This window comes from Aplidium turbinatum, chromosome 18 (assembly GCF_918807975.1).
Source record: "Aplidium turbinatum chromosome 18, kaAplTurb1.1, whole genome shotgun sequence".
NCBI classification, from domain to species: Eukaryota; Metazoa; Chordata; class Ascidiacea; order Aplousobranchia; family Polyclinidae; genus Aplidium; species Aplidium turbinatum.
Window position 1 is genome coordinate 5,175,407 of NC_137489.1, and position 24,659 is coordinate 5,200,065.

General features: G+C 38.1%; 1 protein-coding gene across 1 annotated transcript; it reads left to right on the forward strand.

The window, feature by feature from the left end:
* Positions 1-3,808: 3,808 nt before the first annotated feature.
* LOC145787563 (uncharacterized) lies at positions 3,809-23,547 on the forward strand. The gene is made up of 22 exons (XM_082599330.1): positions 3,809-4,012; positions 4,436-4,547; positions 7,142-7,243; positions 7,544-7,757; positions 8,398-8,579; positions 9,834-9,992; positions 10,768-10,916; positions 11,014-11,149; positions 11,454-11,600; positions 12,143-12,328; positions 12,663-12,806; positions 13,355-13,531; positions 16,134-16,286; positions 16,647-16,703; positions 17,841-17,942; positions 18,796-18,948; positions 19,441-19,536; positions 20,054-20,170; positions 20,462-20,535; positions 20,784-20,900; positions 21,147-21,276; positions 21,818-23,547. The coding sequence occupies exons 2-22, from the start codon at positions 4,533-4,535 to the stop codon at positions 22,046-22,048; spliced, it is 2,841 nt and encodes a 946-aa protein (XP_082455456.1). The 5' UTR covers positions 3,809-4,012; positions 4,436-4,532; the 3' UTR covers positions 22,049-23,547.
* The last annotated feature ends 1,112 nt before the right edge of the window (positions 23,548-24,659 follow it).

The window sequence follows — 24,659 nt, forward strand, 5'->3', positions numbered from 1 at the left end:
TATTCGCCATGTTCGGTGCCCAAGAGGAAGAGTATAGTTACACTAAAGTCACACGAAAGGAATATAGAAAGAACAGATGAAGGATGGGGTAGGCTAAACAAGGTTAGACTGAAAAAGGAAAATGCAATAGAGAGAATAGGTGAAGACAATAAGATCGCTGCAAGAGTGAAGACAATAGCTAGGGTACATGACAAAAATCTTTACCTCTACAAAATACAAAGGCTACCATGGCTCACTATATTACAGGCTTAGGGAACGTTCAAATATTACGTAACGCCTTCGAGGGGGGGGGGGGTATGCAAAGCGTTACGTTAGCGTCACATGGGGGGGGAGGGGGTTCAAGCAAAACGTTACGTAACGCTTTCGAGTACGGAATGGTAGTTTTTTTGTGCTGAATTCGTAGTGAAAAAGCGTTACATGAGGGAGGGGGGGATTGAAAAAAGCGTTACGTTGGCGTTACATGGGGGAGGGGGGGTCAAAAATTCGGAAAAAAGGCGTTACGTAATATTTGAACGTTCCCTTACCAGACGCGCAAGTGCCACCTAAAAGAAAGAGTGTTTTTAAATTGCAGCTAGCGTGCAACTGGTAATGACCAATCATTTTATCGTTTTACAACCATTTCAACATTTCTGACAGTCAAATCTCCCACTCCTACACTATGTTGTTACTTGTTAGGTGTTGCAATAACGTTGTTAGCGCGTGACTTCGTGAAAAAAAAAGCTTCAAGATCAAGCGGGCTGGTTCGACTCTCTGCAGTGGGAGTGCACTTGAGCAACGCATTCTAAGGGCTACTCTCCTCCATTCAGCAGCACCTAATGAATGGAATAATATTCTAGCAACAACACTTCAACAATTGAAAAGCTTCAGTTTGTCGATCTCGGTAACCAGACCTGCGTCAACAGTTTCTACAAGTAGCCTATCCTATGCGAAACTATACCAGAAATAACCTATCAGGGCTTTGTCAGTTCGATAATAAAGATTTCAAACCAAACGTAGGCTATGCTAAGGTAAAATAATTGATTTTACTGGGCTATAGGTTATGTTATGCTAAGAATTGCGGTTTATTAGCTAAATGAATCAGCTTTAGTTTGTTTGTATTTCTGATCAGCACAACGTAAAACAATGTTTGCCAAACATAACAGATGTCTGGAAACAGGTAAAACGCGAACGTTAGCCTACAACGTGCGTAATACCAAAACAATTCGTTTAAAAATATGGCACGAAGTTGCCCCACATTGCTTAAACAATCGGCACTTTTTCAGTGATTTTGAGGATGAGCTGAAGACTGATTCTTTCAACTAAGTCTTAATTAATGTACTTGTTTGAATTGTTAGGTTTGGTGGACTGGCCGTGCCTTATAACAGGGTTTCCCAAACTTTTTTGGGGTGCGGACCACTATTTGTGAATCTGTTTATTCGCGGACCCCCAATACAAAGGTAAAAATGAATATAACCGAATTTTGTTTATTTAAAAAACTGACAACACCTATGGGACAGATGGGATTGCTTCTTATTGCATAAGTCATCAATTCTCGAAGTTATTTATGAAAGACAAACTTGTAAGTCAGGGTCCACAGAAAGTCTGGAAATGTATTTTGTCTTCATGTTGGTAAGAGCTGAAAATGCTGTCTCACACATGTAGGCTAGGTCGTAGAAAAGGCAATCAAATTTTATTTGCCTTTTGAGATAGCAATGGGTAATTGGGTATTCTTCCACAACACTCAACCAGAAAGATGCAATAGCTGTTTGATTGAAATTAAGCATTAAAGTTTGATCAGATGATAATTCGGCTAATTCTTCTTCTTCGCGTCCTGACAGATTAGTCTTTGTAACAGCAAAAGGGTTTAAAATCCAGTCAAAATTCTCATATGCCTCTTTTAAAAAGTACTTCTTGAAATGTGCAGAAAGCAATTCCAAATGTTGTGTAATGTCAGAGAAAATTAACTCTGTATTAATTATGTTTTTTTTGGTAATGTAGTCACACATAACAGGAAACATATCCACAACCTTATCATATATAGGCTATCCTTTTTTTCCATATGCTGAGTTTCTTTATGAATGCTGTTATTTTTTTTTGAGTAAGTAAAATGTTCGCATCTCTTCCCTGAAGTGACAAGTTCCGTTCAATTGGTTTAAAAGGTTAAAAATGCCTGCCAGGTATGCAAGTTTCCCAAGCCAAATTTCATCGGTTACCAGTGAAGCCAAGTCAGCATTGTGCGCTTGCAGGAAAACTAAAAGCTCCTCTCGCAGTTCAAATACGCGTTCTACAAGTTTTACTAGTACTCCAGTTTTAATCCGGTGATGTCCCCGTTATCGAGGGTGGCCGGATTCACCTCCAAGTGCCGCAATGGCCTCCACATCAATCTGTCTAACGCGCCCTCTCTTGTCAAGCCCACCTTGCTGCTTTCCTCCTCAATTTGCCTTTTCCACGTTTTCTTGGGTATTCCTTGTTTTCTACGACCCTCCACTTGCAACTCCAGCGATCTTCTCAATACATCATCTTCATCCCTTCTCAAAACATGCCCATACCACCTCACACCAACAAGTTAAATGAGAATGTTGAATACAAGAACTTTTCGTGAACAACTTTTTACTGCTACAAAGGTGCAACAAGTAAGATTTACAATACTGGATAGCAAAAGCTTTCGAAATCATTTAAGTTGTAAAGAACTGTGGCAATTATCTTTAACAGGGTAGCCTACGTACTGTACAACGTAACTTATATGTGTGACTTTTCAATTTTTTGTCATATCGCCACGGACCACCTGTGTAGCCGTCGCGGACCACCAGTGGTCCGCGGACCACAGTTTGGGAAACCCTGCCTTATAAGATGTAGCCTATCGGTACATGAGCCTTGCATGCACGATTGCACGTCTTAAGAATTAAACCATTACGGTTTGCCACCTTTTTTTTGTTGGTTATGTTAGCCTACTGCATTTATTTTCACAAAATCGTTTTTTTGCATTTCGACATTGAAAAAAATAAATATATGCAGCCTTATTTTGATGCAAATGAAAGCAAGTTAAAAGTTTATAAACATAAAAAGGTACGGTATGCAATAATAGGCTACACTCAATTTAATAATAGGTCTATTTCTGAACAGATATCAAATGAGCATCGAATTTTAGCAACATGTAGGCTAATTGCGTTCCGCAATATTGCCGAATAATAGATTGCCACTTCTGTCAGTCTGTGAAAGCCGTTTACAATCCTTGTAGACAAAATAGTTAGCAAAAATGGCATTTCTGCTGCAAGTAGGCCTACGTTAATTGATTGAATTTTGAAGATTTTATAAAAAGATTTTTTTCCATATCAATACGTTGTTAAAATCTAACGTTGAAAGGAATTTAATTACACATCGATAAAAGTAGGCCAAGTTTAATTGAAACAAACGTTCAACGCATAATAAATATATATTTTTTTTTTTGCTGAAATTGTTTTGTTCGGGCACATTTTTCGTATTGTTTCCCGACCATTCCTGATTTCTCTCAAAAGCCCTGATTTTATTGCACAACTTTTGCTTGGTGTTTTGCAAGATTAGTTTAATTTAATGCATAAAGTGTTCTTTAGCTCACACAAGGTTGAAACACACTGGCATATACCGCATATCTCGTATCTTGCTGATGAAATTGTTTTTTCTTGTTTGTTTTTTTTCCCAGCCCCTACAATCTTTTCAGACATGTGTCTGCTCGAAGGAACCATTTATCACGTGATGTACTGACGTCTTCAGATAAATAATAACTTTTGGTCAGCTGACCTTCTCTCATCTTTGTTCATGAAAAAAGATTGCGGTGGTGGGGAACTGTGTAATTGTGTATCATCATCATCATCATCATAATCCATGTTCCCCACTAGTGGGGGTGGCCGATTGTTTCCGTGCAGTAGGCCTATGTTTGTTTTATGTTTTATTGATTTGACCATCTGTGGTTTGAACTTTGATGCAAGTTGCTGAAACGGGTTTCAGGTTGGAGGTTCACACAATATCATAGCGTAAAACTACCTCACTAGAAGAGGTATTAGGTTTATATTCAATTAAAAATAAAATGAATGAATGAATTAAATAACCTAAAGAGAGAAAGATAACTTTATTTGCCTTCCACACTATAAAAATAATGTGATGAGTAGTCATACCATTGGAGACCCCACAGTGGTAGTTGTGTAGGTCATCATCGGATAACTTTAAGTAGCAAAAAGATGATATGATGAAGCTATGAGTTATTCTAAGACTTACCATAAATGGCTAGCAGTTAAGATATGGCATTGTAGATTTTCTTCACCTTATGCAAAGGCAGTAGCACAGACCTTTAGTCAAATACTATGTGCTACGGGTGCAACCTATTTCGTACCCTGAAAGGATCGAGAAAAAAATACAACAGAGCCGAAGTCGCTGATCGGAGTTGTCACAAACATTTCAAAATTTCTCTCGATCTTTTCAGGGTACGAAATAGGTTGCAGGCCTTGAAATTCGATTTTGTTGGCAGCGGACAAACGTGTCTGGTCTGAGCAGCTATCTCAGCGGACAAATTAAGTCTCATGGCAGACACACTGGTCAGTTTTAACGTCGATCGTCATGCTTAATTACTTTATCTTGAACTGTATATATAATATCTATAGTTTAGAAGGCTTTTTAAAATTTCAGCAAAGTCACTCTGAAAGAGTTTCATCTAACCAACGACCTGCGGCTGCGCTTAAAGAGTCAAACGTTTCACTAGACTTTTTTTCCTTAGGTTTGTTTTTGCGTGTCATGTGAGCGAAAGTGATGAAGAGCTAGTAGGACGTAGGTAGAAGAGCAAACATCATATATATATATACGGTCAGTGGCGTACACAGGGGGGGCCATTGGGCCATGGCCCCCCCCCCCCCCCCTTAAAAATGTTTTAGTAGTTAACGACGTAGATTAAGGCATTTAATATGTTTTGCATTGCTCTGTCAAAGCAATTACTGTAACAATGTTGTTTTATAGACTAAGCCAATACGAAATACATGGCCCAATCCACCTAGTACCCCACCCCAGGTATGCCAATGTAGCATAGTGTTCTGTAAGCCTATTGCAGTGATCAGTGAGAGAGAAATGGATGTAGTCTAAACTAAAACCATACTGGGATATAATGAAGACGTCTGGGATATCAATGGCCGGTGGCGTAGCCATGGGGGGGGGGGGGGGTACAACCCCACTTGGCACGCGTGTGACGTCACGATATTGAGAATGATGCTTTCAGTCTCTTTATGCTTGGGAATGATGCTTTCAGTCTAAAAAAAACTTGCCTAATTTTAAACAAAACTGCATTAAAAGAGCGAGTTTTGCCAATACCAAACATTCAAACATCTCAGCCAGGAATTAACAACAAGAAAACATAGAGACTTAGCTTTATTTCCAAAAAATGCCGAAGAAAACATGATCTTATCCTTTTACTATGCCACCTGACAGCACCATTTTACAGGAATATTCATACCCACATTTTTGTTTAAAATGCTCTCAAAATGCACCAAATTCAAAGTAATTTTTCAAAATTTTCTGGGGGAGGGCCCCCAAACCCCCCGTCGCTGGGTGTCGTCTTGAGCAAAAGCGCCGTCGGGCTTCGCCCGCCGGTCGTCAAAAAACCCCCCTTTAAAAAATCCTGGCTACGCTACTCTCAATGGCCCCCCCCTTCATAAAATCCTGCGTACGCCACTGTATACGGTATACAATTTGATAATATGCAATTTATGGTAAACAAAGTTTTCCAATTTAGTTCAAGTTTGTAACAAAGTTCCAACTGAAGTTTAGATTAGTGTTGGGCGATATATCGAATTTTCGATACGATACGATATCTTTTCAATATCGATATTTATTTCAATATCGTTCGATAACTCATAACTGCAAACCCCTACAAAAACGTTGCCAAAGCCAAACGGCAAAAGTTGAAATTGCCTCGGCAATTGCTGTGAACGTTTATAACGAAAAAATTGTACCAAACATGGAAAACGAGAAGCGAAAAATATGCTAGAGTAGTCTATCACGACCGCACTGTTTGATTTGTTGTGATGTAATAATACCAAAAGTAGCGATAAAGCGAGCAACACGATACGCACGCTGTTACGGTAATTCACGTTGAATAACTCATGGGGAGGAAAAGTAAGGTAATTTTGGGTTGATTCAACGTTCGTGTCAGCACAAATCGATTTAATTTTCCCGGCGGGTTATATTGCGTAACAACAATGCCCAATAAGAAATTTACGTTTGTTTTACATTAATTCGACATCTAGCGACGTTGAATTATCATAAAATAACGAGAAGATTGCCTCGATTTAGGTAATGTAACCCTGCGAGAAGATTGCCTCGATTTAGGTATGCAGTAACATGATTTCGGCACAGTTGGGATATCTGCGAGCAACACAAAGTCTCCTTGATGAAGAACTAGATGTCAGAATCGGAATCATCAGATGCTGTATCGGAGGATGAGATTGTCGTGTCATCACTGGAATCGGACACATCAAGAGGCTCATCGCTTGGCTGTAAATCTACACTGTCTTTGCCGTTCGCAATGAAGCGTCCACGTTTTCCCGCTTTTGTGCTTTGATACCCATCCACACGCCTCTTTCGCAGAGCTCCATCAGGGTGTTGACTAAGGAGCAAACCTATGGCTGTGGCATAACGACTGGGAGGAATATCTAACCCTAACTTTACAAGCGCTCTTGTGGCCTCGGCATTTTTATTGCCGACGCTAATGCGCCATTCATGCATCTGCGTCGGCAATCACCTCGGCAATTGCCGACACTAATTTCGAAGACTGAGAAACTCTTTTCTTAATTAGTACAAAAATATCGAAAAGTATCGAAATATCGAGTATTTTTCAAATATCGTATCGTTTTGTTTTTTTCAATATCGCCCAACACTAGTTTAGATGTTCTCGTACTCTCTTGGACATTTACAGAAACATGACAATTCATCTTGAACAAACCATAAATATACTGTATGACAAAATTTGGATGAAAGTGACTTTATGACACTGTAAACAAAGCTTATTTTTTGATTTGAGAATGTCTTTGAAAAATCAGTAGGTTTCCATAACTAATCATGATAATCAATGTATGTATACTGTATATAGGCCTTTGTATAGGCTAGATTATATGATAAAGCCATTGCTAATAATTTATAAAAGATGGCAACAGAAGATGTTGAAGAAGTATCCCTGGATGAGGTACCACCTTTCATACCAGAGTCAGTGGCACCACATGAAATTGCCATGAGAAACTTCTCACAGGTGAGATTGATGACTTAAGTAATTATATTTTTGTGGTCATCATGTTCTTCGTTGTTGCATTATCAGTAGAGGGTGTCATAAAGGATTGTTTGATTTGTACTAAGTGACTACACATGGGCATTGGGCATGTTTGTAATGTGACCTAGAATTAGTAAAAATCCATACAGAAAAATATAAACCCTAACCCCTTTCTTAAAAAATAAGGAAATTTTTCAGTTGAGATATTTTCTGTATGGATTTTTATCTACATTCCCCAGTAATCAGCGTTATACTCAATAACTATTTTATTCTTTATTTCAGGTCATTTTTCCTGATATTCCAGATTGTTTTCCGCCCGATGCCGACACCAAAGTCTCGTATATCTTAACCGAGGCTATCAGCCCGACATCCAAGGACTGGATTGGTCTGTTCAGAGTGGGCTGGGCAAGTCCAAGGGATTATTCAACATATGTGTGGGCTTCAAAATCGAAAAGTTTAGATGTTGAATGCAAAACCCAACATGTCATATTTCAAGGTAGGACCAGTTGTGTTCTTCAATCATATTTTTTAGCCACTTGTTTGTTTTATATTTTCTGCTTTTGGAAAATGTGTGACAAGTGCATGATTATTAAACATAAATCGTTAGGTTTTAATGCATTCATTTAGAAATTATGATAACAAATTACAATTGTTGTAATAACAACTATTTAATGAAAAAACACTGTTAGAAGGTTGGCTTGTTTTATAGAATGCCTGTGTTTTGGATCAAAGTAATGAAATCATACTGATCAAATAGTTAGTAAAATTTCTGCACATTGTTTTCCACTGTTAGACTGTACCTAATAATTCATTGAGTTTGTATCATAAATATTTCATCATCATCATCATAATCCATCGTCGGTTTGTTCCCCACTAGTGGGGGTGGCCGATTGTTTCCGCGCAGCAATTGTCTTAATCCCTTTTCTCCATTTCACCCTGTCCCTTGCATCTTCCTCCTTCAGTCCGACTTTTTTAAACTCATCCTTCACTTGTTGTTTCCACGTTCTTCTTGGACGACCGCGTTTCCTCTTCCCATCCACCTTTAGATCTAGTGCCTTTCTAAGAAAACTTCCTTCCTCCCTCCTTATCCACATCACATTTGTTTCATTAATTTTTTACGTAATTTTAAATTTCAGCTTATCAATTGCCCGGTGAGGACAATGAGTTTTATCAGTTGTGCTACGTTACTAAAAATGGTCATGTGAAAGGAGCTAGCACTCCTTTTCAATTCCGCGTTTGCAATGAGAACGATTGCCTTGTGGAAGTTGAGGATGAAACGGGAATGATCATCTTGCAGACGAAGTCTGATACTTTGGAGGTAATTGCAAATAGGGCTGTACCTGTAGCAATCGACCTAACACTCTTAATTCTTCAAGTTCATGATTAGATGGTTAATTGGTACTGCTATTTTGCATTCATCAAATGCTGGCATTTGCACAACAATCTAACCTCTTAGTGTTATTTATTAAATAAGAATCAATTTCGCTATTTTTTTAACAAGGTTCACTTATGTTAGATTATTGCCTTCCCCCGCTATCTTTAGTGATAATTTCTTGAAGCCTAGTATATATATATAGATATCGCAACAAAATGACAAAAAATCTCTATGATAAAAATATGAGCAACATGAATATCAGTATGCTATAGATGCCTAGAACAGCGGTTCTCAACTGCGGGTCTGTGGAGTGGACCCCCAAAGGGGTTCAAAAAGCGTTTTTAAGCGGACCATGAAAGTTTCCTAATTTGCGCCTTGCGGCATGATTTGTAGTTTATGACATTTAAAAATTGTTTGTGCTTCATGTGTGTACTATACAGAGATTCAATTGTGTATCCCAATGCCCTGGTGCTTCCTGTCAAATTTCAAAATGGTCACTTAAAGGTTCAGTTTCATATCTTAAACAAATTTATGTAAAAGAGTTAAATCTTATAGTGAGGCTATGTGTATGTTCAAATGAATTGTTGTAAGGCAGCAGACGGTTGATTAATGCTTAATTTAGAGATGTAAACGTTAATCAGTACTCAATTAGCACTCACAGTTTTACTATAACTGTGATTACAATGAAGTATTGATTGCAAAGAATAAAAAAATAAGAAATTCTTTTCAAGTAAAGGTCACAAAATTCTTTTAATTTTTGATAAATTTTATAGAAATACATTAATTCAGCTCATATAGATTAAGTTCATTGATTTTTGATCCTGTGTGCCAACATAATAGCTCATAAGTAACATAATTTTGTCAATGTTATTAATCGTCATAAGTGCATTGCAAGTTCATATTTGTTTCTAGTAAAAGAAGAGACACGATACACTAAAATTTCAGATACATTTTTATTTTGGATGCGTGACTGCTTCAAGGGCATCAAAAGAGGTCTGCCAAGACAAAAAGGTTGAGAACCACTGGCCTAGAATAAATTAAACACCACATGTTTGTGAAACAAACCATGTGATAAAAGTGGCTATGAAGTGTTGAATCCATCATTTTGGATTATTGTCGTACATGCGTCATCAAGTTGTTGTATTAACTTTGCACAGTGTTATCAAGTGTGCAGATTGTAAAAAAATATTTTTTAAGGGAAAAATTACTGCCCTTACTGAAGAAAAAGCATCCATGGAAGAAACAATTCAAGGTTTGACCAAAGAAAAGCTTTGTTTGGAAACGGAGTCACAGAAACAGTTGGAAGAACTTGCTCTTTTACGAAAACAGTACAAATCAATAGAAGATGAAAACATGGTTTGTAATAATTAGGTTTTTTACTCCTATTATTGAGTATTCTGATGTGGTGGTGTGTTGTGATAGAAGTAAAAGCTGCAATATTCCCATGATAAAGAAGACTTCTGTTTATTTTCGATGTTTCATATGAAAAACACTTGTTTATTTTAATTACTGGGTTTAATATAGTGCTTCTGCTTTATGAAATCATCTTTAAACAAATATATAATGCTGTTCTGTCGAATGTTAGTGTTTTGAATGAAAGCAGAACGGCCTGTCCTTTTGCGAAATTTATTGCCATGTGCATTGTGCATAAATTTATTCAACTTAATAGGCTTATATATTGTATTTTTCTTTTCATGTGACAAACTGTTTTAATTAGTATTAACAATACCATATCGGTGAGGATTTAAGGCGAGGAAGTATATAACATGTTTCCAAACTAAACTGTGCTCACGCCTCACGCACTTGGAAAAGTTTTTCTTACCCACTTTTTTATTGGTTTTAAATTGTGCTATGTCATAGTTTTTTTACATGCGTGGTTTGCGAATAGGTTATGTGATGTTTCCTCAGTGGTTAGTTATATTTTAAACACAACTTCTTAGTGTCATCTTGCATAAATTTAACTAATTTATATCTTTGTTTCGAGGACATCAGCCTAAACTGAATTGGAACCTTGAAGCTGTTTTGTTTTTTGTTCAGTTGTTGCTTGTTTTTGCATGTTACAAAGTAGATATTATTTGCATTATTATATATTTCTTAACTATTGTGTTATCATATTTAAATACACTTTCAGGTATTTCAATCAACGCTTTCTGACAAGAATGCAGAAATTGAAAAGCTTACTAAAAGCTTGGCCGAAACTGAAAGCAAATTATCAGACAGAATAACCCAAATTGCCATTGCTGAACAGACTATGATAAGGCTGTCTGCTGAAAAGAAAACGTAAGTCTTGACTTGTTGTATTAGTGACATAGACTTTCTTTAGCTTATTCACAGTATTGAGTATAGTGCATTGTTAGTAAGTGCACTGTTTGTTTAGGCTGGTAACGCAGATCGAAGCCGCAGAGGTGCAGCAAAAAGAAGCGGAAGAAAGGCACCTCTTTGAATTAAACAAACGAGACCAACAAATCCAGGAGTATCAAGCAGAGAATTACGTGATAAGGAAACAAATTGTGGTGAGAGATTAGAATGTTGCACTATGCATATATCTCCTTTTTTGCTCTATTTAAGCTTACGTCCATGGTTGAAGATTTAGAGTATGTGGATGGGAAGGCAAAGAAGATTAAACATCTTTCCTTCAGGCATACCTTTAAGTGTCTTACCAAAGACACGGCCACATGGCTTTGAGCGGTGTCGAACAGGCGCCCTTTCAAACGTCGATCAGGGGCTTTTGACGACGATTGTTCTATGATCAGGGACATCTCTGATCTTTTCACAAAACAGGATTGTCGGTTGATAACAGATTTTTTTTTTTTTCAGGACCTTTCCTTAATCAAAGAAGACTCCCTAAAGGCAAGCTCCATAATCGAAATAGAGAAGGAGGAAGCTCTGCGTGCCTCGCTAAAGATGAAAGAAGAAGCATCAGCTAAGATGAAGCGATACCAAGATGAAAGAGACATGTTCAAGGTATGATGTCTTGCAGTTTCAGTTCACTTTTTGTTATTCCTCTGCTTACTTCCTTTATAATACTGTTTACTTAGTATACGTTTTTGACGCCCATTTGGCAGTCACTATTATAGAGGAACCAAGAAAGCGAAGGGAAAATTCATAAAAATAAGAGTTTATGTTTTGTACAGTACGGCATATACCTTGACTGAGCCATTGTCAGGCTGCTTGTATTTATCCTTTCCACTTGTCAAAAATTGTTTCACATGATGAAGCAAAGCCTTCATTAGTCAACATTCTACAGTATATTTTACTGATGATAAAATTTTGTTTTATATCTGTTTCTGCAAGAGAGCCAATCTACGTATCCCACCTTCAAGCACGTTATGTCTTGGTAAAATACACTTCTCGTGCTCTAGATTTGTTCTGAACCGAATTTTGTTGCGTGTCAGACGGATGGTCTCACTATTCAACCAGCTGGTAGACAGCTGATTGGAGCTCCACTTGCAGTGTGGTTTATATTCTAATGGTGTCAAAAAAATTTAGTATTCTTTTTGTACCAGACTCAGCTAACCGAATCAGAAATGGCTCGTCAGAACGGCCTGCTTGATCTTCATTCTCTTGAGAAACAACTTGCTTCCGCTGAAAAGGCCAAAACATCCCTTGAGCTCGAAGTTTCATCAAAAGAACAAAAAATTGTGGAAGTGTCTGGAAAGTTATCAGATCTGGAAAAGAAATATAAGCATGAGGTACGCATAAACCGCTTACGCTACTTTACGATATATAAATTCTATTGCCAACCCCGAGCTGGCTTTCCGTTGACAGCAGGTTTTGGCGTGAGCACTTTATTGAATGAACGAGCGAACTCTTGGCCTTTTTCTAATTTTCGGAAACAAACCCAGATTCCATTCGTGCCTAATCCTTGTCAAAAATTTAAGAATGGCAAATCTAAACTAAAGTGTATTACCGTTTTGTTTTGATTTATTGTAGAAAGGCATATCCATGAAGGTACTGTATGGTTACAAATATGCTTACAATTTCATCAAGATTACAAATGTGCTGAATGCTTACCTCTATCTCCAGACGAACAAATATCAGGATTTGGTACGCAACAATTTGGATCGCGCCAATGCGCTGAACGCCGCGAAACAGCTTCTCGCAGTCGAGTTGAGCGAAACTGCCGCCACCAAGGACACTTTGATGGCCGACATGAACGCGGTGAAACAGGTGCTTTAACGAATGGTCGTAAAATTGTGCCTCGTTGCTGTGTTCACTTTTGCGAAAGCAATCGCTGCTTGCAACAGAAACGACATGGAGTTTTGTACTTTGGACAGAGGACACTGGAGTGCTGATGCCAAATGGCGATCCCCCTCACTATGTGCAGTAGAGCCACACACTTCTAAAACAGCTCTAAGCTCTTAGTTCAACGACACCGTCGGTAGAATAGTAATGTTTTAATGTCAATAACTTGTTAATCGAGAGGAAACCTTCCTCTATCATTATCAATGTAGATGACTGGGCCTGCTACAAGGCTTCCACAACCCACATGTATGCAAAACTGCCAAGCTTAAACGTAAAATGAGATCGCAGTATGATGATAACTGTTTTTAAACCAATACTCGCTGTGCATTATGCGAGGCACGTTGTGGCCTCTCTGCTGTTTAGCCTCTATCTTTTAATGGGGATGATTACAGAACTTTGGCTTAAAGCAATATGCACTATACTCGATTGCATTGGGATTGTTTAAAGATTTAATCTTGCTCCTCTTGATAAAGGAGAAAGAGAAACTGAATGACGAACTGAAATATTGCCAAGCCTCGCTTCACGCTGTACAGTGTCAATTAACTACTGTGGAAGAAAAGCTTCAATCTAGCGAGTTGCAGTTGAATGATTTCAAGGCATCCCATCAGGAACAGCTGAAGGAAGGAGAAGACGTTCAGCGGGAGATGCATGTGAGTGGTACAGCAACCCGGCCAGAAAAATTGATCCATTTTATAATTGCTTGAACGTCTGCAGGCGTTGAATCAATATAAAAAAACACCAATTTTGCTAGCAGAAAAGAAGCATTGTTGTTGGTTGGCCCAGTCCATTTGCAAAGTGTTTACCTGAATTGCTCAATTTGACTTTCGAAATATCAGCCTAGTTCTTTTGTAACTAACTTTTCTAGTTATTTTCTCCGTTTTAACGTTTGGTAGGTTGATTGCGACGCTCAATGCGACGCAAAGGTTGAAACTAAATTTAAACAAAAGGTAAGCTTAAATAATCACAGATACAGTTTTGTTAAGCAGCACTACAAAACCAGATAGAATTTGAGACAAATGTTCCTCGTTTAAGGTTGGAAATTGTTCATACTTGCTTATGTGCTATACTATAGTCTTTTTGCTTTGTTGCTTAAGCAGTGATGTACTTAATCGCTTTTCATACGAAAAAAATGCTTACTAAATGGCTTGTCGCACTGAAGCATGCTTTATTACGAATAACAAAATGCGCAGAAGCCGGGCGGGTTTTTGAAGTTTAAACGTTTGCAGAAGAGCCGGACTTAAAATTTTAATCTGGCAAGTTTAAGGCAGCGCCCTGACATTATATTAAAGCTGACATTTGAAATTGTGCGTTCAAATGTTTTCAGTAGCATTTTTGATGCAGCAGTAGATTTCAAGATGTAACTTTCTTGTTGCGGTTATTTCCGTTCATGCCCATACACGTTCAAACATTCGTTAATAATTAATTTTTACATGAAAGCCTTCATTTTTTCGACATCAGACAATTTTTTCTGGTAATGATTGTACAATGTGTACAATTTTACATAGACCCTCTTGCCAACGCAAGCGTTACTGGGCAAGAGTATCAATTGCAGTAAATTTATGTTGCTGTAGATTTCAAGACGGATGTCTCCTGCAAATTTGTCGTCAGGGATTGTGCTAGAAATGTGACCTGACTGAGTGAACTGCAACTCGATTTATCACTTTCGGCGTTTATGACGTCACCCTTTCTTCTCTGCTCCTGCGCCTAAACACAGCAGCTGGTATTTGACAAAGCAAAAAAGGCCATTGACCATATGTCTTCAAACGCTTTTCAAAATGAGACAATCAAAGAAATTTGAAAGACGTTTTCATTGGGTGATGGGGTGATAAGTTGGTGGTTCCATTGATCCATTCCTAAATAGCTGATAGAGCTCAAGTACTACCTCTTTATCTCAAACCAGTTAGATAAGGGTTGCTCATTGATGGAGATACCCAGTCTGGGTATGGTCTGAGCATGTCCTCTTTCTACTCTTCTGTGATCTCTTCCTTCACCATACTGGAGATCACTGAAGCAAACAAATTTTTTACTTCAAAAAGCATGCTATGACAAAGGGTAAACACTAAAACCTAACCATACAATCGACAAGGATGAAAGTAAAGTTTGGGTTTCGAAAAGGTGAACTATTACACAATTATTAAGGAAGAAACAGAAGCACTAGCTTTAAAAAATTGTGTGGGTTTCGAAAACTGGAAATTAAAATTTCTCTTCGATTCTGTGAATTCGATTCTATAAACACGTTAAACTTACAAAGGAAATAAACGCGACAATCATCTTACACCGTAAAGTCTACTGCATTAAAAAAGCTGCTGAAAATATCTAACAACGCTCCTGCGACGTCAGTGTTGAGAAAATACAAGTGCTGCCTTCTAATTCACCCCAGACCTGTCATTAAGATTTTAAAAGCTGAATCCTACATAATCCTGTAGTAAATAAATCAATAGTTTTTTTTTTCAAGTCTTAACCTTAAACCATTTGACCAGGTTAACACTCACAATAGCATTTCAAAAAAAAAAAATTAATATAATTTATGTTGTGAGATGCAAACGGTTTAGTAATCAATGCGGCAGAAATAGGTGACAAGGGATGGAAAAACTAGAAAAACCAATCTATGATCAAAAGTGAGAAAAACTAACTGGAAAAGTCATAGTACCAGATCACCTTTTCCAGTTAGTTTTTCTCACTTTTGATCATAGATTGGTTTTTCTAGTTTTTCCATCCCTTGTCACCTATTTCTGCCGCATTGATTACTAAACCGTTTGCATCTCACAACATAAATTATATTAATTTTTTTTTTAAATGCTATTGTGAGTGTTAACCTGGTCAAATGGTTTAAGGTTTAGACTTGAAAAAAAAACTATTGATTTATTTTCTTAATGATTGCTTTCTGTGTTAGGTAGATCGCCCATTTGAGGATGTGTCATAGTACCAGATCACCTTTTCCAGTTAGTTTTTCTCACTTTTGATAATCCTGTAGTACTTACTTTTTTGAACCATGGTAATCATATGCAATGGTTCAAGCAGCATCTGAACTTTGAAAATTGAAATAGCTTCCGGTTCCAACATATTTATATTTATTAACTGAAAAGTAGTTTACTTCCTCAGAGGACATAAAAACATTTATACCTCGTTTAAGGTTACACTCATTCTTGAGAAAAGGATAAAAAAAACTCTCCCGGGTCCACATGGACTCTGCAGGATCCGACGATGATGACTCATTTTAAATTGTGATCTTCTTGACGTTTTCATCCCCAGGCTCACATCTTGACTCTTCAGAAGGAACTAGAGGAAGCCAACATTGCCCTGGCAAAGGCCGTGGAAGAGGCAGCTGCAAGAGAATCTATGCCAGCGTTGAAAGATGCCAGCTCTTCACAAACTGTCGAGTCACCACAGTCTTCTAAGTTGGTTGTAAGTTCAAAAGATATAAAACTGCTTAGAAGTTTTGTAACATTGAGTTAATAAAAACAAAAACTTGGAAATATCTGGCTCTCACAAGATCTTAAAAAACTGTGTATTTTAACCAAAGTGTCTCTAGTATTTTCAAAAGGAGCATGTACTTATACAAAATGCGCATTTTACTGCTGTGACCACAGTTGTTATATTTCGAAATTAATAGCATTCTTTTTCTTAAAAGCATCAAATGCAGTCAAACTTCAGTTATAAAGTATTAATGGTATTGCTGCAAATAGTGTAGTTACGTCGATATGCGGTCGGATGAATATTTATGCAATCAGCGATAATTTTACCTCTTGTATTGTTGCGCTACAGACTGAAGTGAAATCGTCATCCACAGAAGACTTGGAGGTTGAAGACTTGAAAAATCAGGTTTGATCTTTTTCGTATACCACTTGTAGCCTACTTTGGACAGCAGTTGTCAGAGTTCTTTTGATTTGTGTCTTCAGCCAGTTTCTATTGTTCTTTGCTTATTTTTAAGCTTTGCTTTTGAAAATAAAGTGTACCATAAACAAAATTGTGTTGCAGGCCTTGCAGGGCTTTTATTGCCTGGTGTTGTAGTTGCAACTTTTAGGTTGAAACAACGCCGGCAATACCAGCAATGTCATGTTGTGTTGAGATTGTTAAAACTAAAAATTAGGCATAGCTAGTCAAGTATTAAAAATACTGAAAAATTAAATGTAAATAACCTATTAAAAGCACTAAAAATAGTAACGACATTTTTTTAAATTTGCAACCAAAGTTGCACGCAAAGAAGTCAGAAAACTTAACAGATCGTCGTCATGTTTGTCGGCAGCCGATTTGTAGCAAGAATTGACAGCGATACGTGTTTCGCCCATGAGGCTGGGCTCATCAGTTAGCGAATCGCAACTGCTCGCTGTACTAGTGAGTGCTCAGCCTTGTGCTGATAGCCGGGAAGAACGCCTCTTTCTTCACAAGATCCTCGTCATGTCATATAACGTTGAGATTTGAAAGGTCGTGTGAAGGTTTGTGGATGGAGAATCGCGTACTCTGGATCTGTTCAAACCATCTGTCCATTTTTTAATTAATGAGGTGAAATCCATTCATTGAACATTTCGCCAACATAGCAACAACGTTGAAGTGAAGTAGTTTTAGATAAGAAAACAGATGGTTTGAAGAAAAACGTGTCAGGGTTAGGGTTAACCAATGTACCAGCTGTGTCTGCTTTCGAGCTCATAATCTTTTTTGCATTGATTCAGCCTCCCTAAACACCGAATCAATGTAAAAAGAACTGATTAACTGGGTTTTATAATGGCAGAGCTTCTCTTGGTGATGGCCATAATAAGTAATCTTGTATTTAGTGAGGCGTTTAGCCTACTGTAAGGATCAAATTTTTAAACTAATTAATCACTGTTTTAATTGATTTAACGTCTGCAGACGTTGAATCAATGTAAAAAGTGATTGATTTACTGACTGAAAATATACATTTTGTATTTTGTAGCGAAACCAATATTCCTTTTTAAAACCTCGGTTGTAATCTTGTCACAGGTCAAAGACTTGACCACAAGGCTGCAGATGGGAGCCGAGGCTTACAAGGATAAGTTCATTGAGTGCCACAAGTTGGAAAGAAAGGTTAAGAAACTGCAACAGGTTAGTCCCATTCCACTATTTTTGCTTATCTTCGCCTAACTTGGAAAAGCTGTTTTCACTACTTTGGTCTGAAAGCTTTAAATCAACGTAAAAAGACAACTTTTTGCCGGCTTCATAAATTTGTTGTTTGCAGCTTTATGTGACAGACAGGTAGAATAATTATATGGTATTTTGACATTGATGTAAACGCTTTCAAAGTGCCTGCAATATTTTCTACCACACCAATTTGGCGTTTGACGTATCTTTAAATTTGACAAGCATCTGTTGCAAAGTTACCAGGAATATTTCCTTGCCAAGGCTTTTTCCAGGGTTGCCAGAATTTGAATTCTTGCTACAAAATCTTGGCAACACTACACTATGGTGTGATTGATGGCGTTAATTTGCTGCAGACGTACTATAGGCCTCGTGTTGGCAGCCATGTTTTTTCCTGTTTTGTTGCTGCATTGCTTTTTCTCCAACTATTGCGCTTCAAGTACACGTCCATTTTTTGTTGCTATTTTGAAGAATGGGTTTGGACTTTGGGTTAGATTTATAAGGAATTGCATCGTGCGCTTTGAAAGCTGAAGTTTGATAGAAAGTATTGAAAAGAAACGAATAAAACCGACGTTTGTTTTCACACTTCCAAACGATCGCGCTTAAGACTTATCACTATCAGCCTAGCCAAACAGCAATTCAACCGTTTTCTACAATTATTCAACTTCTTAAAACGTCGAATCAATGTAAAATTGATTTTCAGTCTGGGTAGGATCGAAACAAGCTTAGCGTATATTTTTTAGAGTACGGTAGAACAAAGTAAATGGTTGAAACAGAGTGGATTATCAGCACATAATAATCATCATCATCATATTTGCAGTCACAATGCAAGAAATCTCCTCAGGCATCCTCACAACCGGTTGCTACGGCAACGTCGTCGTCATCGTCGAAGAAAGAGCAGAGTGACAGACCCGCGGGATGGGGCGGGAAACTGGAACAACTTTTCAAAACGATTACTGACCCGGATGACAGCGTAATGTTTTGCCCTTCGGTCTTTGCTGTTCTTTGTTTTGTAAAGATTGTTACATTTTAATCCGACTTTTTCATGTCATAGTAATCGGCAAAAATCCATTCGGAAAAAGGGCCGACTGGGAAATATTCCCTCGAAAAATAAGGATATTTTCCTTACGGATTGTTGCGTTTGAATCTGATTAATATGATTTCACTGAACTGGAAATCTCTGTGGATGAAACTGCGGGAACACTTAGTCTTGAAAACCACATTTTGAAGCTTTATTCGTCACTTTTGCATTGAAGAGTCTTTAATCCATTGACACCTCAGGTTTTCGGCCTTGAAAGTTTTTCTTTAAGTTTAAACAATTGTTACTCAGACAGCAAATCAACCGTTTTTTTTTTACATTGGCTCAGCGTCTGCAGACGTTGAATCAATGTAAAAAGAAATGATTTGCTGTCTGTCGGTAACTTAACACCTCTACTTTTGATGACGTCACCATTTTGACTCGCAGGCGCAGTCTACTCAGCTTCAGCAGAAGGTTGAATCTCTGGAACGGAACTTTGAAGTCGCTCGCAACAAACACAAACGTTACAAACAGTTGTACAAGGTTTGCCTTCATTTATCATCCTTCCTGTGTCTTTCGAACACTGCTACATTGTAGTTGGATTATTTGGATATATAATGAGTCTTTTCATGTTGCATGAAGCAAAACTTTATATAAGTTTCTAAGGTTTAATAATGGTTGCACAAGTATGCTTGCCTGATGTGCTTGATCTAAAATTAAGTTAAACATCTTTCAAGAATAGTTTGAGTTTCATGCTACTACCTCCTCGTAAAAGTAAACGAACTCATTAAGGTGTCAACTTGTAAGGATTATCGCACACTTGAAGTTCTTAATTGTTTATTTGAAGATAAAGCTGCTACGATGAAAGAACATCATAGGATTTATCATTCAACAAAATTCTAATTCAACTTGGCACATATTCAAATTTTTTTCTAGGTCCTGAGCCTTTTCCTTAAACGTAGATAAACAATGCAAATTGTTGTGTGATGATGATATTTGTGACATCATCAACAGCATATTACTTGTTTTCTCATTGTTGAATCACATACTTTCCATGCAGGAAGAAAGAGATAAGCTGGCAGACTTGTCAGAGAAAACAGCCGTACGTGAATTCGATCTATCTCACGCGCTCAATAACGCGGAATCACAGAACTGCCTCCTTGTGGATGAAAACGCGGTAAGAGATTCACTCTAGATGACGCACTACGCGATTTCAACGTCTTAACGTTCTGTTCCACTTGCCGGTTTCACGCTGGCGTATATACAGTACTGTACGAGCAAACAACTGTAATCTTAAATAGAGCGAGATATTTGATCCAGCAAACTTTCTTCGTCCATTATCCATAGACGTTTAAGCGCTATTTAAGGAGGCGTTTCGTTAGCTGAAATATCTTGTTTGTTTTGTCTTGATTGCACGATTAAAGCGATGACTGCGCGGCATTGACATTTCTACTGTGTTCGCTTGCAGGGCTTAAGGATGCAACTTGATGAACTGACCGCCGTGCGACCTTCCAGGGACGGCGCGACGAACCCACAATACATGTCAGTTATCATGATTATTTAATTGTCGCTGAAGCACCTTGTATCCATGCTAACCAAGTGTCCGATTGATAAAAAATTGCTTTCCGAACTCAATTTGGCTTGAATAAACTTAAATTAATAATGTTTTGTTAGTTTAAATTCAATTCAGTTAATTCAATTCAGTTAAAGAATAAAGCGAGGTTGACCAATGACCATGAATCTCAACGATATCCCTTCCCACATTTGACGTTGTCTCCTTCATATTCTAGACACCGTCCGGTGATAGAAGATGACCTGCAGTTTGAAGACGCCCCAGGAGTACCCATGTGCAGATCAAGTGATCGCCCATCACGCCGCCCCAAGAAATCACAGAAAGAACGGAAAAAGTAATGTATTAATTTCCATTGCTGTGAAATGAAATGGCTACCCTCTTTCGCAATGTTACAAGTAAAGCCTATATATTTTTTTCGTTTTCGACATTGAAAAGACGTAAAATCAAGAAATAAACCCGGCTGCACTAAAACTGTCTGCCTTACACGGGACTGAAAGCAGCGCATACAGTGTATGTCAATATTGCAGCGTATTTTAGAAACATTCATTGTGATTGTTTACAAACTCTCGCTATGACGTAGCTCGAAGGGAAGCGACAGTGCCGGGGAATACCCTTTGGGACAAGATGGCATCCGCTTCTCAAAGTTTAACATGTGCTCCGAGGCAAGCAGACAGGACCGTGCACAAGATGAAAGCCCTCAAGGCGTTTCGGTGAGTTGAAGATTACATCGCGGTAGTCATCAGCGAAGTCGCAACATCTTTTAAGACTATTAACATGGCGTTCCAAAAAAAGAGTTGAAAATTCGAATCAAAACCGAAAAGCTTTTATAAAAGTTGTTGAGGTTGATCTCTTGCCTGACAAAGAAATGAAGTCCACCAGCGCTTTGTACATTTCAGCTACAAGTCTTCAAATACCTGACTCGTTGTGTTGCGTAATTTTTAAGTTATCATTTTGTGTGAGCTAGTTGAGCAAGTTTCTCAAATGTTTAGATTTGTCCATATTTTTGCTGTGATATTGTAAGCTATTATTTAGTATTTCTTTTAAAAATATTTTTTCTTATAAGCTTGAAAGGGGCTGTATGACTAGCCGAAAACGTTCGCTTATTGTTTTTTGTTTTTATAATGTTAAATGTAGTGTTGTTGCTGAGTTATGTGTGTTTATGGTTTATAAAAAGTTACCTCTAAGTCTCTACCCAAATTGTATATGTCTTCAAGTCACAACAAAAGTAAATTCCCACTTCCTTGCTTCTAGATTCCCCGAATGAGCAAAGTGGTTCGCCAGCAACCAATCAGGAGCCCCCCTCACGTGGGTGAAGCCAGATCGTCGTCACGTGATACCATCAAAATCACCCATTCCAGCTCGGGTATTTCCCCTGACGCCAGAAAAAGGGTTACCAAGTCGAAACCGAGAAGTAAGGACCCCTCGCGGGAGGGAGCCCAAAATGTCCGGGAACCAACCTTAAGACGCCCGTCTCCACAATAGCTCAAAATGTCGCCATTCATCTGGGTTTTAATCTATAAAACCTTGTACAAAATCACCAGTGTAAGACATCGTTGAACTTCTGTGACTGTGTTTCTTCATCATCCGAAAATGCCTGCAGACGTTGTGTTGATGTGCGAACGAATGATCTTCTAAAGTTTTTCATACAGCACATCAACCGCCTTTTACATTGATCCAACGTCTGCAGACGTTGAATTGATGTAAAAAAAATTGGTTGTTATCTGGTATGTGCCCACCAAACTCGAGCTTTTATTAAATCAACATAAAAATAATGATCAGCAAGAGGTGAAGATATTATTGATATTACGTTGAATCAATGTAAAACGGGTTGATGCTGTAAATAAAGCAGCTGTACCGGGAAAGCAACTTTGTCATGCGATGATGGAAATAATGTGTGATTATCACCGAAGTTGTGTTTCATCTATAACTCAGATATCGTGAGGAGGCTTGAACCTTTGTTTTTCGAACTATACTATAACCAAGTCTTATTGTCTCGGCTGTTGTTTATTTTCTATTTTTTCTATTCCTGTTGTCAATTTTTTTGTAAATCATGACGTAAATCTTTGTACCCAGCTAACAAAATTAGTCATTTTTACATTGCAGTCTTAATGTAAAACGTATTACTTTTGCTAGCAGGTTCGCCACCGCCTATCTAAGGTCTCTCTGACCTACAATAATTCTAGCTACTTAAATGTAATGAAACAATTGAAAATTGGGCGCCGCCATGTTGTGTTTATGCCACGAACTGTCGTGGTGTTTTGCCAAACTCAAAAGAATTATCTGATAAAACGACAAGTGCTTAATGATTGTAAATACAAAGATTATCGTGTGTCTGTCTCAACCAATGCTGTTGTTCTCATTTGTGTGAAACTTTCTGGCTATACCACAGTGTAGATACTAACGACCAGAAATTTCTGATTATATATGTAGTTATGTACTGTACGTAGTTGGTGTCCTTTTTCTCCGATGCAAAGCAGGAATCGTGCACACTCGGATCATCTATTTGTATATATACGTGTTTTAATGTCTTGTCACTGTCTTTGCAATGAGCTAATTTTTGCGTGGTGGTATCGGTCGTGTGGTGTTACGTTGAAGCGACGTAAACTGGTGTATCCTGCGTGCAATACTTGTTATAGGCTACATCGACGTAGTGGCGATTATTTGTCTTGTTCACATTGGGACAAACCGCCTGGCAAGCGATGACCGTTGAAACTAGGCCTTTCTGTGTCGAAATCACAAGAGTGCCATGTGAACCCTTTTTGAGATACGTACCTCCTTGGTGTAAACCGCTGTGTTGCTTACCAAACCCACTACGCCGCGTGTAGCTTAGAGCTAATTGAATGGAAGGAATTCAGAAAACTTTCAAGTCTTCAACGTTTCAGTCCTGTCCTGTTTTAACTCGCCACTATTGAAAACGGCTTATCACGATCATGTCTTGTGTGTCTTGTTTTTGTGCACTGTAATAAATGCTTATACATATGCACAGTCTCTTTTATGGTAATTTCGCTTAACTATATTGTTTTAACACAATTTGCAACAGTAAAATCTATCACATAGTTAGCCCTAAAGCTTTTTCGTTGGTCAGACATTCAATCTAGATTAAGTTTATTTTGTTTATATATCTGACCAGCACAAAGAAAAACAATATAATAGGCTAAGCCAATCATAGCAGAGGTCTAGAAGCAGGCCCGGATTAAGGTCAAATGGGGCCCCTGTGCTAATGAATTTTATGGTGGCCCTTACCAGCTTACCTGGAGCGTAATGGAAGTAAGCTGGTTTCGCTTGCAGAGGAAACTGAGCCTTGCTTAGGTAAGTTAGATAACTTTGAAATAGCACGTGATCGATGATTAAATAAGCATGTGCAAATTAAGTCAACAATGTTTACGTTATAATGGATGCAAAATCACACACATTAAATCAACGAAACCGTGCAAGGGAAAACATTGTAGCAAGGGACCACTGTTAGTACTGCACACTACACTGCAAATTGCAATGAAAGGTTATTCTGAATTTCTATTCTAAACTGCTCTTTCATTCACTACTAACTACCAATAGGATTTAGAAAACTAACATGAAATTCAGCCGAACGACTTTTTTTGCTGCAAAGTCTAAGGATAGCATCAAAATTGAGAAGTCGCAGTTTATCACACTCTATGCTGAGAAGGCTCAGATGGGGCCCTCTGTCTGCGGGGCCCCTGTGCTTTAGCACAATGGTTAATCCAGGCCTGTCTAGAAGAAGGTAGAAGCTTCGCACACTGCAGTCTATGTGATAGGCTACACAAGCCGAAAAAAATCGGAGCTAAAAAGGCACATTTGTGATAGCGAAAGCTTTTAAAGGCCATAATAAATAACTAGCCTGCCTGTAAGTTACTGGGCCTGACCACTCTTATCTACTGAAAACTCAACTCAAAATCCTTTTGTTCATACAGCAGCAACTCGAGGTTACGCACATCACGCTCTATTACGGTTTGTGGAATCTGAGATAGATTTGCTTTCAGCTGAAAGAGAAGCATTAACTTGAAGCGACTGCTGCAGAAAGTTCCTTGTGATGCCAAAATGCAATTTGTTTTAGTCTGTGTGAGACATGCATAAT

What these genes read in the sequence shown, in the direction of transcription:
- LOC145787563 (XM_082599330.1), top strand. An exon ending in GTTACAAACAGTTGTACAAG is followed by an intron (nt 19,537 to 20,053) that starts GTTTGCCTTCAT and finishes CTTTCCATGCAG; the next exon opens with GAAGAAAGAGATAAGCTGGC. An exon ending in GCGACGAACCCACAATACAT is followed by an intron (nt 20,536 to 20,783) that starts GTCAGTTATCAT and finishes TTCATATTCTAG; the next exon opens with ACACCGTCCGGTGATAGAAG.